A 14,422-nucleotide genomic window follows, 5' to 3' on the forward strand; every position below is an offset into this window, starting at 1 on the left:
ATGACAGTTCATAGACATCTAACCTTATCTCGTTAATGAATTATTGAATTAATAAAGCATATTTATTACTGTATTACATATTTGTAATTTCCAAATATTGTGGTAATTATTTGAGCATAATTGGTTTCCTTTGTAATATTACCCATTAAATATATATAGTATGTATTTTATAAGTATAGTTACATTTTTCTGAGAATTAGGTTTTAAATTGGGTATTTTTATTGTTGTATCTGTTTTATAAGGCTGTCAGCCGCCCTGAGTCCGTAAGGAGAAGGGCGGGATACAAATTAAATAAATAAATAAATAAATAAATAAAGAGGTCCCTGAGTTTTGCTAAACTCTCAAAGGGTCTCATGAGAACCCCTTTTGTAAAATGTAGCTTGGAATCTCTATCCCAAAGATTTTAGATAGCATATTTACTTTAGTCATATGACAAATAAGAAAATCTCTTAAAACACTAAATAGTATTTAATAATAATAATAATAATAATAATAATAATAATAATAATAATAATAATAATAAAAATGCTAAATAGGATGTTAATGAAGTATGGAATTTTTTTTTTTTTTGTTTACATGCATTTTCTTATTCATTTTCTCTCGCTTTCTCTAACAAGAAATATACTTCTGGGACATTAGATGGTTTAGTTATAATATGCTGTTCAATCAAACTAAAAGCTAATTCTTCTGCTTGTGCTAGGAAGCAAGCCCAGAATATCCATTGTTACGAACAGGTGTTTTATAGATTCATAAATGGATAGTGAAGTGGGCAGCATATAATTTTAATAAATATCCTAATTAATTTTTTACATATCTGCAAGCTAAATCACAAACTAACTGGTCAACCTTCAGTATAGCTTCAGTATGTTATTTTTGTACTAATTATTAATTACTCTGCCCAGGCTTAACAGTGTTTGGTTTAACATAGTATAAATTTGTTCCTTGTTCAGTTATATGTGAATTATGGCAAAGTAATAATAAATATTTATGGTGAAGAAGAAAACATAATACATTTGGTAAAAATATGAGAAAGTCTTATATGAACCTCATTTGGCTGATAATCTTCTTTGGAGGTCATTCTATATTTCTCACCATTCAGAATACGGGAGTAAAGAGACTTAGGATAGAAACTTTCTGGATCCAACTGGGAGAAAAAACTATGTTATAGTAAATATCTTAATTTGGCATATTCATGTTTAGTTCTAGGAAATCGATTAATGTGTTTTGTCCGTGTGGTTCTGCTGAATAATTTTCAAAATATTTTGAACATTTTATCTCCAGTCTTGGTTTTTAAATATTTTTCCCTATTCTTAACTCTCCTGTATACAGTATCTTATCTTGTTAAATTATTGTGTCTTAAATTGGAAATCACAGGGAGTTTTTCTGAGGAGCCAGATGACTTAGAAATGCTTTTATAAATATAAATAGTTGAATAACTACATGCTCATTTTCTCCCTTTGGGCCTTCCCCCCCCCCCCCGGTTCCTTTGAAATACGATATCAGGGTTTCAATTATGATAACATCAAATATTACTTTTACATAAATTGTATGTTGATTCTGATTAGCAGTGAGATATATTTTTGTCCTTTTTATTTTAGATATGCCAATATTTGGTCTTTGCCCAGCTCATGATGATTTCTATTTGGTGATGTGTAACCACTGTAATCAGGTCGTAAAACCACAGGCATTTCAATCACATTATGGTAAGTACTGAACCGTTTTTTAATTGTCAAGGTTTGAAGATTAAGCTTCACAGCTTTTAATTATCCTTGTTTATTATCTTAAAAGCTGATGGTGCATTTGCATTATGTAAATATATAAAAATATGAATAATTCATTATATATTAAATTATAAGAAATAACTGGACATTTTTAATGTTTAGGAAAATAATGTTAGCACAATAACTATAACACCGTATTATCCAGCCTTTGCATATTTAAACTAGAAATGTTATTCTTTTTTATTATTATTATAAATCAGGCTTGGATTTTGGCCTTATAACTACTATTATGTGCTATATCAGGATGGAGGCTGTTTTGGGTAATTTAAACCAGTTGTGCAAATAAAAATGTATATTTGAATGCCTTTTCCACTATATGTTCAAACCTTGTCTTGGGGGGATTCTAGAGAGAATATCTTTATCTGCAAGGAATCAACACTAAAAAAAAATCCTATATATAGGATTGATATGCACTCAGTTATCAAAAGTAATCATATCTGGATAAGAGGAATACTCAGTTGTCATTTCAACTTTATCTTTTGATTTGCGGTTTATGTTTTGCTGTTTAAAAATGACCTAGTGAGGCTCAGCTAGATGGCAGCACTTAACTGTTCTGGTTGAGCTGAAAAAGTTGAGCGGAATCATTTGGGCTGGAGAAATTCTAAGGCTGTAGGCTACACTAACCACAGAGATGTTTCTCAAAAAGACAGAAAGAAAACAACAGGAATTGAGTTTTCCTTAAAATATAGTGTATAAAAGTTCTAAACAAAATTCTCAAAATGTGTGTCAGAGTTCTTTACTGCTGCTTAGATTTTGTAATCAGATTGTGAAAAGTTCTCATTGGAAAATTGAGCATATGGGAAGAAATTGACTTCTACTTTTAAATTCCTTATTTTATTTTTTTTATTAGAATGGGAGTTCCCAACATTGTTGTGCCATTTAATATGTTTGGAGCACATTGTGAGCTTCTTTATAGAATTGCTGCACTTGAAAAGATTAAATCAGAAGGGTATTTATCAGAAGTAAAAGCTGTGAAGATTTTCCCTGTTAATGGTTTTCAGCCCTCCTTCTACCAACCATGTTTTCTTCTTTCTTTTTCTAGCCTTTCCATTTAAAATTCCAATTCCCTCATTTGATCCTCCTCTTTTTCCTTCTCTCCATTGTTTCCCTATTTTTCTTCCTATTTTTTAATGTCCTATCAATCTAATGCCCCAAGATATTAATTTAGCATATAATGGGATTTCATGTATGTATGTGTCTTTCTGGCTACTTATCTCATTCATTTTCTTTGTTCAAGTATTTATACAAACAGTTCTCCTGTTGTAAGAATTATTCCCAGTAGCAGAATAAATTTTATTGCACTTCTGCAAACATTATAATTTACTGGTGACTGGTCATATCCACTTTGGAGACCATTCTTTAGGAGCATCTATGACATTCTTTCAATTTCTAGATCAGGGGTGGGGAACTATGGCCCTTTTATGACCTGTGGACTTCAACTCCCTGAATTCTGGGAGTTGAAGTCCACAAGTCATAAAGGGGCCATAATTCCCCCCCCCTCCTTTCTAGATGAAGCCACCGAAAGATTCTAACATGTTCAAATAAAATTTGAGTCCCAGAAACCAGTGTTAAAAGCAAGAAAATAACAAGATGTACCAGCACAAACAGTTGTTCAGCAATACTGTTAATTACAGATTATACAATAAAGCACAATAACCACAGCATTTTATCAGCCACTGCTAAATACTAGTTTATGCACACAAGGAGAAAGATCATGCAGAGGCACCAGTACTTTAAAGGAAGCATTGCTTTTATAATAACCTGTCACAAAAGCAACTCTTTTTAATATATGTTTTACAAACATACATAACTTGACAGCAAGCGAAACTTGAACCAGCCTTACAGTACGACCTAAGAATTTTTCACTTTGTTTAATATGTAATGGACACAGAGTTCCAGGCCTTGTTTCCTTATTTTATTGGAATGGCTACCCAATTGGCAAAACGTCATTAAACGATGTACTATTTCAGTAGCAAAGTAATTGGCTAAAGTGACTTACTGAAACACTTCCTACACTGACGCTGAAGTGCAAAATGCTCCTGGGGAAATGCCAGGGTACTTTGTGTAGCGGTGATACAATTTCATACAGCTCTGCCAAGAAGAAATTAAATCAGCCATTGCTAGAACTAGAGATTAAATCCCATTGCTGGAATCTGGAGTTGGTGAACTGCTGTTTGAGGGCCGGATAAGCATTTATATGGAACCGACTCAAGTTTTAATGGTAATTTGTTAAACTATTCACAGTAATTAACTCAGGCTTTTTGTTAGTAGTCAGCCACAACTTGTGCCTGCCTGGCACAAGACAGATAGGCTGAGATTCCTTGCTGTGAAGAAAAGGAGGAACGACCAATATTATTTTGGCAATTAAATCAAAGCTGATGGGGAATCTAGTATTTCAGATACTACTTAAAGCACAAGTTTTAGAAACTATTTTTATACTAATTGCAATATAAATGTATCAAATAAAATTGACTTTTCTGCTTGACTATATGTTGTCAGTAAGACTTTTAGTGGATACTATTGCACTGTGATATTATGTAGATTAACATTGCAACTGTGAAACGAATGTAAATGCACCTGCAGTTTTACAAAACCTTGTACTGTTCAAATATAAAGTAGAAAGGTCAAACTTTTGTCTCAAGTGAAATGATCAGGACCTCATATTTTCTTCTATATTTTCTCCTTCTTTATTGAAGATGACCCTATCCATCATCACCTATTAACGCCGAGGATTTTTTCTCAGTATTCATACATCTCATCTCATGAATTCTGTTTCTCCCCAATATTTGTTTCTTGCCACTCAGCAGATAGCTTATATAACACAGTAATTAATAGAATATATAAGTCTTGAAGAAATCTAATATGGGATCAAACCCCATTGAAGGGAAAAAGATATACTTTCTTTAGTATGAGATTGAGACACATGTCTGCATTAAAGAAAAGGTTTGATACTCAGCTATCTGCATTTTAGCACAAGATCAAAATAAGTATTGTGAAGTTCAGCTGCAGCCCAAATTCACAATATAATCCTCCTTGATCCCTCTGTGGCCTTTGATACCATTTATTGCTGCATCTTTTGGGGCCAATTTAGGGGATTAGGAGGGGGGGCATGATATTAAGTTGGTTCTCCTCCTTCCTCTGGGTCTGGTTTCAGTCAGGGTTAACGAGGGGAGATTGAACTTCAGGTCCTGCCTTGTAGGATGCCACAGGGGTCTGTTCTCCCTGCTGTTATTTAATATCCACATTAAGCTGCTGGGTGAGGTTATCTTTTGGCATGGTGTATGCTGATGATACTCAGTTATACATCTCTGCCTGGACCAACAGTTGATGCCATTGAGGTTCTTTCCCAATGCCTGGAGGCTGGGGAAGTGGAAGAGGTTAGATGGGAGAGAAGCTTCAGCTCAATCCTATTTTTGGTGTTTCTTGATAGTCCATATAATACCACTGCTGTGAGCTGCACTGGCTCCCAGTTGGCTTCCAAGTACCATTCAAAGTGCTGGTTGTTACCTTTAAAGCTCTACATGGCTTGGGGCCAGGCTCTTTGTGAGACCACTTATTTCCCATTGTCTCTGCTCATCCCATCAGATCTAGCAAGTAAGGTATATTCTGGGTTCATTCCGTTAAACTAGGGGTCCCCAACTTTTGGACCACGGCCCACTAGTGGGCCATGAGGGATTTACAACCGGGCCGTGGAAGCAGCTGGTGAACATGTGCGCACACTCCATTTAAGTGTGCGACAGGTGGTGTGTACACCACTCAAACAAAGCACATAGACTTGCCTTCTCGCGCAAAACCATCCCTCCCCCCCCACCAGTCTGCAAAGCCGGAAACGTTGGGGACCTAATATGGGACCAAACAATGTCGTCTTGTTGGATTCTCAAATCATGTCTTATCTGTGGCAGCCACCTTCCCTATGGAACAGCATCCTCTGATATTTATCTTGAACCTCTTAGCCTTCTGTAAGGCATTAAAGAACTTGTTGCCCCAAACATTTGGGCTGGGTAATTAGGAGAGCTTTGCTGTTGAATATGGTTATATATTCTTTATGAGTTAGATTGTTTTTGTTTTGTCTGGGATTTGGTTTTTGTTAACTGTTAATGGTGGTGATTTTAACCTTTATACACTTCCCGCTTTTGGTAGATGGGAAGCCTTATAAATTGTTTAAATAAAGGAATAAGCCTTTCTCTAATTCAAAATTTATCCCTTTTCCAATTAACTAATATTAAAGTCTGTTTAACATATTCTACCAAATAAATCTGGGTAGCACTATCTCAAAAAGACTATCGAAGTTTTATCACAAAGGACTTAACTACATCATATAAAGACTAATGTAAAAAGTTAAACATAATTCCTTTTTAAAGTGAAAACTGCATTTCCTTTTGAAGTGTTTCTTAATAATCATAAAAATCATTTGGGAAATACTTAGTACTATATGAATAATTAAATAACATTCTCCTCTCTATGCCATGCTTATCATATTCTTTTGAGAATGTGGAAGAGAACATTTAATATTGAAAGCACCATGAGTATGCGTAAGATAAAGGTACTACTTACCTGTTAAATATTGTAGAAGTGGAAGAAATATAGCATGTAGGAGTTGAAGTATTTCTCTAATGAGAAAAGATAGAAATATATAAAATTATATTGGTTTGATGAGAATTTATGGGGGGAAATACACTGTCGCCTGGTTTGAAATTTTCATTTCACTGTACTGGTTCAGGAGTAGGTTATACTGTAATTTCATGAGTGACTGACATAAGGAATTGGCCTCAAGCCCAGAGTTACTAATATACATAGGATAATGAGTGATTTCCGATTGGATGGAAGGCAAGGGGGAAACATCTTTGAGTTTCCAAAGGTTCAATTTCAACAAGGGCTGTTAAGCTGTTGCTTGCCTGAAGCTTTACTTTAAGACAACTTTAGGTATCATCTCTTAAAGCAGGGGTGGGGAACGGTGGCCCCCTTATGACTTGTGGACTTCAACTCCCAGAATTCCTGAGCCAGCACGGAATTCTGGGAGTTGAAGTCCACAAGTCATGAAGGGGCCATCGTTCCCCACTCCTGTCTTAAAGGTTATAGCAGTTAATCTACTGCAGTATCTGATAATAGAATTTATACTCTCCTTTTAAGATTACATTGCAGAGTTGCTGGAAAGGGGGCTTGTTTTTCTGAATGAGTCTGCTGAAGTTGAGCCTTCTAGTCTAGCCTTTTTCAACCTTTTTAGCCTGGGGAAGCCTTTGAAATAATTTTCAGGACTCTGGGAAACACTTGTATAAAAATTGCAATAAATACAAAAACTTCAGTATACAATTCACCTCTAAACCACACAATCCATATTTTAACTGGAAAATTAATGATGGTAGTGGTATTATTATCACTCGTACATTCTCAAATTATATTAATTGTCAAAGGAAATTTGCAGAAAGAACAAATAACTTTTGGTACTTCTTAGAATTCTCTTTGGTTGCACTGTTGAATGTCAGAAAATTGCTAAAAATCAGCAGCATAGTTTCCACGGTCCCCATTATTTTGACAGAACAAAATAAAAACTATTACATAAGCTCTGAAATAGGCGCAGTTTTAAAATGAGTAATCTTCCAATTCCTTTATAAAATTGAGAACACCTAACCATTTTAGCCCTGACCACTTTGTACAGTATCATTGCATGCTTATTGGTTTGTTTGTTAAAAATTGTATGTTGATTATTTTTTAAAAAAAAACTCCCAAAGAATTTACAATAACAGCAATATACATAGGTAGTCGTTTGTAACTGCATACAGTCTTGAATGGGTTTTTTTAAATCTTCTTTATTCTAGTGTATGTGGTCTGTTGAATTATTCTTGTTAATAAATCCCATTTATTTCACATACTTCTTTTTACACATACTTCTTTTTACACAGTAAATGAAACAAAGCTGCTTCCAGAAATAATTACAGTATTTTAATGGAATAGTTGGGGTTAGGATAAAAAAATATTCTGAGGCACACCATAAAAGGTTCATGTTCTCTTATAACACAGATTGCTTTTGCCAACTCCTACATCTAAGTCATCTTTCTTCAAAACTCCACTGGTCTTTATCCATTGCCAGAAGAAGTATCTGTTATTGATATTTTCTATTGATGCCTGCTTGGCCCTCTGATCACATGACTCAGATTTGCAGTATTTTTTGCCAGTTTCCAACAAAAACCCCTCTCTTTCTGAAGTATGCATTTGCTTAATGACCATGTGATTCATTTAATGACCATATGATTTGCTTTATGACCATGAGGCTTGCTTTATGACCATCATAAAAACTATTGTAAAATTGACTCCAGTCACGTGATGCCTCAACTTACCACCACAATGACTTAACAACCAAAATTCCAGGCTCCATTACTGTTGTATTTCAAGGACTACCTGTATGGCACCCAACTCTCAATGACTCTGGGCAGCTTCCAACAAAAAAATTACAAAAAAATCAATAAAAGATAAAAGATGGCAAGCTCAACAGACCAGGTGACTTGAAAGGAGAGATGTCCCTCTCTCTTGCCAAAGGCCTAGGTCAGGGGTAGGCAACCTTGGCTCTTTTATGACTCGTGGACTTCAACTCCCAGAATTCCTGAGCCAGCATGGCTCAGCTTGGAAACCTCTCCCTTTCCCCTCAGCATGGCTGGCTCAGGAATTTTGGGAGTTGAAGTCCACGAGTCATAAAAGAGCCAAGGTTGCCTACCCCTGGCCTAGGTGAAAAGTTAAAACTGTTGGATATAAAATCTTTTTTTTTTTTATGCACAGGATGGAAAGAGGAGGAGCCAGAATGGGAGGATCATTCATTGAGCAGTTAGCTGCTTCCTACCTCATAAGCTTCTTTAGTGAAGCTGTATATTTTGTTTTCATTGCTAATTCAGCAATTGTCTATGGTAATCACAGAGATAGTTGGGGGAGGGGGAAAATCATGTCATTCCATGAAATGAAGTGACTACACAACCAAACCTAGAAGCCATTTCCCAAATAGCAGGACTTTCAAACAATACAGCCACCCTAACCATTCAACAAAAGTTGATTTGGGTGATCACCCTAAAATGGATTGCACAGCCCTGCACAGAACGCATTTCTGTATTGTTTATCGTCTCTGCAGCCTCCAGGACTTCATCACCTATTATTTAAGAGGTCATCAACAGTACTATATTTCAAAGAAAAGATGCAGCATACATGTTTTGTAGAACAATTAAAAGACATATAATAAATCTAAATTAATTTGTTAATGGTGTCGTGATAGATGTTGTAATGTACCGCAAGAAGCTACTCTGTGATATCTCTGATGTGTAGCGAAGACATAATATTTTGCAGGATCCAATCTGGGCTGGTCACCGGGACCAGAGGTTTACTCTTCCGAGCTTTTGGACTTATAACTTCTCTCTAGAAAGGAGTTCCCTGAGGATGGGCTCCAGCACGAGTCCAAAAGCTCGGAAGACAAAAAAAACTCTGGTCCCAGTGACCGACCCAGATTGGATCCTGCAACTTTATCCTGGGACACAAATATTCGCCTTCATTCGTGACATAATATTTTATACATAGTAGACCGGTTGCTACCTATTTGCATCAATTAGCAGCACTAGCTCTTTTTTCCAGTTATGGGCAATGTCATCACGGTCGCCCAGGTTTTCACAGTGTGATGATTTGACTGTCAGTTCATTTGCAGTGTGCGCATGTGAAGTAGCATGAAGAATAGGGTATGTGTAAGTGCGCCTTAGGAAAAGCTGGAAGTATTTAGACTTCACAGTTTCCCCTTCTCAGCATGACAGCTTAAAGTAGGTTGCTGCTAGCATTATTCATGCAGAGTGATCTTAGAACGGGAAACAGCCTTCTCTTCAGGGATGCGCTTTGAGCTTTCTCTCTTCTCTGCCCTTTGTATCATTTTGGATGTGGTCAGATGGTTGACATGTAAAGAACACAATTGCTGTTATTTGAGCATATTGTTCTTTAGAACTGAACAGACACGCGTTGCATGGGACCACCACATGCACCTGCACACATTGTTAGCCATTTCTTTCATTTCAGTCTTTCCAAACCAGAAATGGTTCCATTTGCTGTCAGTTAAAATTTAGTTCAAATAATATTCAGATTTAAATATCTTCCATAAGCTGCTAACTGGAAAAATAAGCAGAATAGGAGAGAAATCTGCACTTCCCAAACTGAGTTTATATACTTACTTTATACTATCACACATTGAACAGATATCTAGCGCTCTTTCCCATGAAACGAGTAATAAACAGTAAAAAAAAATTGAAAGCCCTATTGTAATTTACATAAATTGTGCTCCCCAATTATAATAGTGTAAAATTTTGAAATGTTACATTTTCACAGTTTTCCTAAATATTAGAAAGGGAGGGTGCCATACAGATCTCCAGAGGCTGTCCCAGTGGGTAGAAGTTTCTCCTCCAAATGTCTTAGAATTTTACGTTCATTTTTGAATTTACCAGTTTTATATGTCAATTGCTTATTTTAAAGATAGATTATTAATAGGAGCATTATAATTCACATAAATTTATCTTACTGGTTTCATTCCAATAATATCTCATATAGGTAGTCCACAGTTTGCAACTGGTCACTTAACAACTAGTTAAGTCCAATTACTATGGAATTCAAAAATGCTATTTATGACCCATCCTCAAAGTTATGACTTTCACACACATGCACACAAACACTGTGGTCAAGTGATCACATTTAATGACCACTTGATTCCCTTGGTGACCATGGTGACTTCTTTACATGACCATTATAAAAATAGTTGTAACATCGTGTCCAGTGGCATAGTGCACTGATGTACAACCTCAACAACTTACGAGCAAAATTTCTGGGTCCATTGCCATCGTAAGTCAGAAATGTGTTAAAAAAATTAACCGTATAATTTTGAGTGATCCTATATATATATAAAAATTGATTTGTCAAAGAAAGTAAAAAACTTCTTTGATAAATGTAATCCCAAATACTGGAAATTTGTAGATCATATGAAAGATAATGAATATAATTAATTTTAATAAAAAAATTAAGATCTGTGTAGTCATTTAGATTAAGTCATTGTACCATGGTAAAGTCATTGTACCATGGATATTGCTTTTAGAATGTAGTCTCAGAACAAATTTATAGTACAGTGAAATTTTAGTTTTTGAATGCAATGCACAAAATTCCATTGTATTTACTTTAAATAATAGATGTAATGACATTATTATACAATTATGCAAATGCCATTTTATAATGAAATCATCACAGATGAGGTATTCCTCAATTTAATGGAGAATTGGGAAACCTGGACCCAACTTCCTTTTTACTGAGCCACTGAAGCAAGGTTTCTCCAGCATGATGGATGGATAATCCACATGATTGGGTTTCCTGAAGTCCCTTCTACCCGATTAGACTAAGTCTGAGAGATAGCCACGCCTCTTACCGGGTCACGTTTGCCCAGTTCCGACTTAGTCTTTTACCCAGACAAGACGCATTGGTTCTTCTCTCCAGACTCAGGTTTTATTTAGAAAAATTTAAATTCCCTATCAGTGGATTATCCTTCCATTCCCCTTTAATTCCCTTTTCAACACTGTACCTTATTCCCTCAGGTCCTCCCCCCTCCCTCCGGTTCCCTTCCTTTTACTTGCGTTTCGAAGGTTTCACTATAACAGAAAGCATAAATACTGGTGTCATAAAGATTGACAGTGGGTAAAATGTTTATTATAACTATGTCTTCATCTAATTCTCCTTCTTCTTCTTCTTCTTGTGCCATATCCATTATCAGACGTTGGCGATCATGTTGGCGATCCTGTTTTTATCAGCAGCCGCACGAAAAAGTGCTGCTGAGTTTTGTCCAAACCCAGTCCCTTAGATTTTGAAGCCATTATGTTCTTCTTCTGCCTGGACCTCATTTGCCTTCAATCTTTCCCTGGAGTATGCCGTATTTTTCTGGGCGTCGCATCACATGTCCGAAATATTCTAATTTTCATTTTTTAATTGTTTTGATAATTTCCCTTGGCTTTCCAGGCGGCTTATTACCTCCTCATTTCTGATCTTGTCAATCCAGCTTATACGTAACAGCCGCCTGTAAATCCACATTTCAAATGCTTCTAGTCTCTTCAGGTGGCCTTCTGTCAGAGACCAACTCTCTATTCTCCTTTCTCCTTAGCTATTTATTTTCCTGAAGTATACTCTTCTCCCTATTTTTCTATCCTGCTTTCTATTAACACCAGGACCTCCCTTTAGGTCCTTCTCTTGTACCTTTTTCAAGCTTTTTCCTTATCCCATTATTCTGTCCTCCCATTGTAACTTCTCCTACAAGTAGTGATTCTAACAATAGATGTCCCTGATAGGAACTCCTGATATGAAGCAATCAAGAGCTTTGTCATCAGCATATCCAGGTTATTGATGTTTCTTCTTCCAGTTTTAAAACCACATGAAACTATGAAAAAGTGAACATCTGTCTCCAGTAGATTTCTGTGTTTCCCAATATGGGTGCCAGCTGGCAGCTAGAATGACTGTCATACCATGGGTGACCTTGCTGGGATTATGTATTCTCGGCATGCACTTCTGCTGTCCTTCAGTCATCCCTCCCAAGAACAAACACACCTGCCACAGTAAGACAGCATAACAGATTTGGTGGTAGTGATGGTGGAATTATACCTGAGAGCTAATATAAAATCTGATTTATTTTCAGACTGAATATATTATGTACACATACCGAAAAGGAAACCATGGCTCTCATGTCCCTTTCATGATTAAGCCGATGTCTTTCATTTTTATGATTTCTTTTTTACCTGCTTCCTCCACGCCACGCTGCCTACGTTTGGTTATTGAGTAGTATGTTCATTTTCAAAATAAACTAGAGTCCTATTTCAAGATTATTCTGTAATTAAGCTTTTTCAATTCTAGTTGTATAAAGATCAGGGCCACACCATTAAGTTTCAATTAAGCTGATTTTTTGGTTCATGCCCATGCACAGGAATCTAGTAAACTAAGGTCCCAAATGTGATTTTCAAAAGGACTTCCTTGGTTTTTCCTTGAAAACGTTTTGCTTCTCATCCAAGAAGCTTCTTTTGGATGATTGAGACTCTCCATAGACACTAGTCAACTAGGAGTTAGCACTATTTTGGCACTTGATAAGAGTTAACAGAATTCAAGAGGGGTTGAACGTAGAGATTTTAGGCTGATTCTTCTTTTGACTCCAATCCCAGATTTTGCCACTCCTTCAACAATAATGTTCCTAGGCAAGAGATTAATTTGAGCAAAACCAGCCTTAGCTTCAAAATGAGTACATGACACTGACGTTTGAGGCATTTCAATTGTTTGACAACTGTTGATTCATCTAGTTTGTCAATTATGTTATGGAATTGACATAGTTGGAGTTTGTGTGTGTGTGTGTGTGGTATTACAGTTATTAGTGGTGAAATATCTAGCCTTTGTCACTGAAGTGTTCTATGGTTTTGTACATATCAAAACATCTAGGGAGGATTTATAAGTTATTTAGATACAGCAGCAACAAACACAGAATATTATTTTTGTTCCTCTGATTTTTCTGATCTGCAGCTTTTCTATGGACCTGAAGTTCAGCCAAATATGGATAGCTGGTATTGCTTTCAGAGAATCACGTAGAATGTAATTATAAATAAATGTTACTACAGCAACATTTAAACACCTAATGCACCTTTCTGACAAGTATGGTATCCTGCCTTTGGCTAGATACTTTGGTTTTTAACCGCATTAAAACAGCATCCAGTCCATTTTTAACTGAAACTTTAGGCAAAAGCTTTATGCTTATGGTGCAAATTAATTCTCAGAGTTTCAGTAATTTTAAATAAAATTGATGCGGTTCATATGTACTATATCAGAGGTCCCAACCTTTTGGGCACCAGGCACCAGTTCCGTGGAGAGAGGTTTTTCCATGGACTGGAGAGTGCATGGTTTTGTGTGCTGTCTGCATCTCGCGGATGGGGCTTTGCTTGTTTGTGCGGATCCATTGCTGGCATGCCGCGGCCCGGTACCAGTCCACAGACCGGGGGTTGGGGACCCCTGTACTATATGATATATAGCTCCTGGGACAAGAGTACTAAGAATATTTAATACAATATTGAAGCTTTAAAGTCTCAAAAAGTTAATTCTTTAGAACTGTGAACTTTTGTGAGTAAAGTATATTTGCAACATTTATTTTAGTGAGACTCAGTAAATTTTTCTGGAGCAAGGGATATAGCCTACAGCAGGGGTAGGCAACCTTGGCTCTTTTATGACTCGTGGACTTCAACTCCCAGAATTCCTGAGCCAGCCATGCTGAGGGGAAAGGGAGAGATTTCCAAGCTGAGCCACGCTGGCTCAGGAATTCTGGAAATTGAAGTCCACGAGTCATAAAAGAGCCAAGGCTGCCTACCCCTGGCCTACAGTAAGCGCACACAGAATTTTGCAATGATTTTACTAGACGGTATCTAGCTTAACCCTACTTTTACAAAGAAAAAAAGTCTTTTAGCAAGAGCAGATAATATCCAATTCTCTCTCTCTCTCTCTCTCTCCTTCCCTCCCTCCCTCCTCTCTTTTTTTTTCTCTCTCTCTCTCACACACACTTACACACATACATGGGCAAACACTATTCTGGAAGAGCCTTGAGTTAATCAAACTGTAGTTTGGCAGGG

At 36.5% G+C, this 14,422-nt stretch overlaps 1 protein-coding gene across 1 annotated transcript in view; it reads left to right on the plus strand.

Annotated features, from left to right (window-relative positions):
* Positions 1-14,422, plus strand: part of ATXN7 (ataxin 7) — a 61,990-nt gene that overhangs the window by 25,592 nt on the left and 21,976 nt on the right. The window contains exon 3 of the mRNA XM_015819395.1: positions 1,599-1,703. Coding sequence (XP_015674881.1) covers positions 1,599-1,703 — 105 coding nt within the window. The remainder of the gene's footprint in view (positions 1-1,598; positions 1,704-14,422) is intronic.

Source organism: Protobothrops mucrosquamatus, unplaced genomic scaffold (genome assembly GCF_001527695.2).
Source record: "Protobothrops mucrosquamatus isolate PMUCROS unplaced genomic scaffold, P.Mucros_1.0 scaffold914, whole genome shotgun sequence".
NCBI classification, from domain to species: domain Eukaryota; kingdom Metazoa; phylum Chordata; class Lepidosauria; order Squamata; family Viperidae; genus Protobothrops; species Protobothrops mucrosquamatus.